At 27.4% G+C, this 4,113-nt stretch overlaps 1 protein-coding gene across 1 annotated transcript; it reads right to left on the bottom strand.

Annotated features, from left to right (window-relative positions):
- Positions 1-2,773: 2,773 nt before the first annotated feature.
- On the bottom strand, positions 2,774-3,649 carry LOC139875851 (uncharacterized mitochondrial protein AtMg00810-like). Its single transcript, XM_071863144.1, has one exon. The coding sequence runs from the start codon at positions 3,647-3,649 to the stop codon at positions 2,774-2,776; it is 876 nt and encodes a 291-aa protein (XP_071719245.1).
- Between the last annotated feature and the right edge of the window lie 464 nt (positions 3,650-4,113).

A 4,113-nucleotide genomic window follows, 5' to 3' on the forward strand; every position in this document is an offset into this window, starting at 1 on the left:
AATACAAATGATAGTTTTACTAATAATTATAAAGTAAAGATGATAGTTTTAATAATAGCAAAAACGATAATTTTTGTAAAAATGACAATAACGATAGTAATAATAATAATTTCAATAAAGATGGTAATTTTTGATAAAAATGATAAGATAAAATGATACTTTTAATTATAACCATATTTTTAATATTAATGTAAATAATAACTTTAATATTAGTAATAATAATAATATCAATAATTAATAATACTAAAAATAATAATATTAATAATGATAATACTAATAAACTTTGAATGATAATACTTGTAATAATAATGATAGTAACAATAATAATAATAATACTTAATAACAATAACAATAATAATAATAATAATAATAATAATAATAATAATAATAATAATAATAATAATAATAATAATAATAATAATAATAATAAAAGTATACTACCTTTAAAACAAGCTCCAAAAAAAATAAACGACCTCGCCCGGGCTCGAACCCGTGACCTCACGCTCACCCGCTAATACCTTTACCAATGCTCCATTTCTGTTTTTCTATTTTAATCTATTTCTATATATATATATATATATATATATATATATATATATATATATATATATATATATATATATATATATATATATATATATATATATATAACACGTATCTGTTTATCTTCTTCTTCTTCTCTAAAAATCAAACTCGACCAAACTCATTTAAACAATAAATACATATTGGTTTTGGGATTTAACATAAACGAATTAAGTTTGGAATTAACAGAAAAAGAGAAAAAAATAAAAAAAAATAAAGAATTGATGATGCTGCTGTATACGGTTTTCGTAAAAAAAAAAAAATGATTTCGATATTAGGACATTTTGAGACCTCGATTTCTTCATGAAATATTTTTCAAATCAATCCTAGAAACTGTTTGAACCATCAATTTAAACAAACATATCAACACAATTACGAATTTTGTGATGAACACTTTAGTTGACTTTTAAAAAAATAACTTTGACTTCGAAATTCAAAAACAATTGAAGGAATTAAAGGCTAGAAATTTGCAGATAGCTTGACTATATGATTCCTAACACAACTACATTATTAGATTTTGAAATAAATTTGAATTCGAGTTTATGAAGAAAAATATATGCGTACAGGGCAGGAGGGAAAAGAAGAAAGAAGAAAAAAAAATATATCTGCTTTTAAATCGTGAATTGCAGTAGTTTATATATAATGCTAGTTGTTGAATCATGTTATATCAATTATTCGATAGAATTTGTATGATAATGATGATGAAGCTGTCGACAGGTAGTTATTCAATTCAAGGAGGCTTAGAATAATATAAAAAAATAAAAAGCAGATTAAATAAAAAAATGGAAGCAGATACAATAAAATGGTAGATCACGATTTTAATATAAAAAATATATAAAAGCAGATTAAATAAAAAAATATATAAAATTGGTGTAGTGTTTTTAACTTTTTAATTTTATATTTAATTGATATTATTATTAAATATATTAATAATAATAATACTAATAATAATAATTATGTTACTAATATGTATCATTAATAATAATGATAATAATAATTATTATTAATAATAATAATGTTAATAATATTAATGATAATAATAATATTAATGAAATATTAATAAGTTATTTTATAATGACTATATCAATAATTATAGAATTTTTAATAATTCTAGTAATAATAATATTGATATTAATAATAATGATATTTCATTATATTAATATTAATGTTAAGTATTAATAGTAATACTAGTAATAATAATATTAGAAATGATAATAATGTTAGTAATGACAATAATAATAATAATAATCATAATATTAATAATACTGATAATGATAATGATTGTAAAATTAATGATAATATTGTTTAAAACAATAATAATAATACTAATACGTAATTATTTACAAATAATTATTCGTGAATCGTCGGAAACTAGTCAAGGTTAAGTGAAATCGTGTATAGATTTTGTCTAAATTTTGTCAAAAATTTTCGGGTTGTCATAAAATATTTTAGCGGTTTTTAATTGATTTATTTAAACGAATATTTCATTTTTTATTAATGCTTTTTAAAAAATGTTCTACCTTTCTCTTTTTTAAAGGCTCCCTATTTTTAAATTGTCAAGCTAAATAAATCACTTAACTAAAATTTTACCAACACAATAATTAGTCAATGATCGTGTATTGTATAAAGGTTCATGTCTTTTTTTCGTTAACTATATCTTTTTTTTACTTTGTTTTATACGTTATTTTTAAGTGTCTCTATTAATTGTTAAAATCAACGTTTCTAATTTTTTTCCTTTTTCATATTTGTTTTTTTTTTCAAGCAATGCGGGATCACAATAACTCGTTTTTATCATAACAAGCATTCTAGACGCCCTTTAACTCGTAAGAAAAAAACGAAAGTATATATATATTTTTTTAAAAGAGGTTTGATGCGGCGCATCATGTTTCGGGTGCGGCGCACCATCTCAAACTGGTGCGGTGCACTTAAAGCCAACTACGACGCACCTTTTATCTAAATTTCAGGAAAACGAGGTCAGTATATGTATGAGATTATCAATAGATGATTTCATTCCACAAGTGTATCGGCTATATATACAATGATTCCTAACCAACACCTCTAAATATAAGGAAATGATTTGTTTGACTAAACCAAATCCCCTAAATACATAGGAATATATCACAGCTAATACACAATCAATTTACATGTATATGACAACTAATATAGACACTATATCCGTTAATAGAGCCCCTCAGTTTGAGCGAGAGAGGGGACGGACGTTCAAACTGTCACGAAAAGCTTCAAACAATACAAGTGGAAGCCCTTTGGTAAAGATATCTGCAATTTGAAACTGAGTTGGGACGTGCAGAACACGGACTTGACCACGAGCTACTTTTTCTCGAACAAAATGAATATCCATTTCGATGTGCTTTGTTCGCTGATGTTTTACTGGATTACCTGAAAGAAAAATAGCACTCACATTGTCACAAAATACTATAGTTGCTTTGGATATGGGACATCGAATCTCGAGTAGAATGTTGTGCAACCAACATGATTCGGAAACCACATTTGCAATACCACGATATTCAGCTTCAACACTTGAACGAGAAACTGTTGGCTGTCGTTTGGCGGACCAAGACACTAAATTGCCACCCAAGAAAACACAATAACCTGACGTCGAACGACGTGTGTTAGGACAACCACCCCAATCAGCATCAGTATAGGAGACGAGAGAAGACAGTGATGTCTTAGATAACTGCAAACCATGAGATATAGTCCCGCGAATATACCTTAATATACGACGAATAGCATGCATGTGAGACTCCTTTGGGTCATGCATATGTAGGAAAATCTGTTGGACAGTGTAAGAAATATCAGGTCGGGTGAACGTTAAGTACTGTAAAGCACCGACGAGACTACGAAATTCAGAAGGTTGCGAGTATGGTACACCAGAATTCGAGCTCAATTTTCCATTTGTATCAACAAGTGTCTTAACAGTGTTACAAGTACCCATACCAGCCCGGTTTAAGATTTCTTGCGCATAAGAAGCCTGACTCAAGAATAAACCATTTTCCGTACAGGTGACAACAACACCTAAGAAGTAGCTAAGCGAGCCAAGTTCCTTCATAGCAAATTCCTTGCCAAATAAAGACAGTAGTGTAATACGTAATTGCAGAGACGAGTGATCGGTGTCGAAGGGCCGGTCAAAAATAGCCTAATTACTCTACTTTAGATAGGGTAAGCAGGATTCGTTCCACGGAAAGTTATGGTTAACTAGCAAGCAATTTCAAGATTGGTTTATTTGTTTAACTAAAAGCTACTAAGATTAATCAACTAATATTAAAAATTAAAACTTAAACTAGAGTGCAATTGAGAGTATTGAGATGTAAACAATGAGAGTAAAGCCTTTATCCTTTCACAATCCCAATCTATCATGTATTCATTCAAAGAAGTATTATATTTACCAAAAGTTGATCAAATCTCATAGACAAGACTTCTTAAGTTCATCAATTATATTATCTTGGGATTGAACTATGCAACCTAGACAATATGTCTTTATCCCTAATCTAATTAACACTAAGTTGGATCAAG

Source organism: Rutidosis leptorrhynchoides, chromosome 11 (genome assembly GCF_046630445.1).
Source record: "Rutidosis leptorrhynchoides isolate AG116_Rl617_1_P2 chromosome 11, CSIRO_AGI_Rlap_v1, whole genome shotgun sequence".
NCBI classification, from domain to species: Eukaryota; Viridiplantae; Streptophyta; class Magnoliopsida; order Asterales; family Asteraceae; genus Rutidosis; species Rutidosis leptorrhynchoides.

Excerpts from the sequence above, each read along its gene's own strand:
- LOC139875851 (XM_071863144.1), bottom strand. The coding sequence starts at position 3,649 with ATGAAGGAACTTGGCTCGCTTAGCTACTTCTTAGGTGTTGTTGTCACC.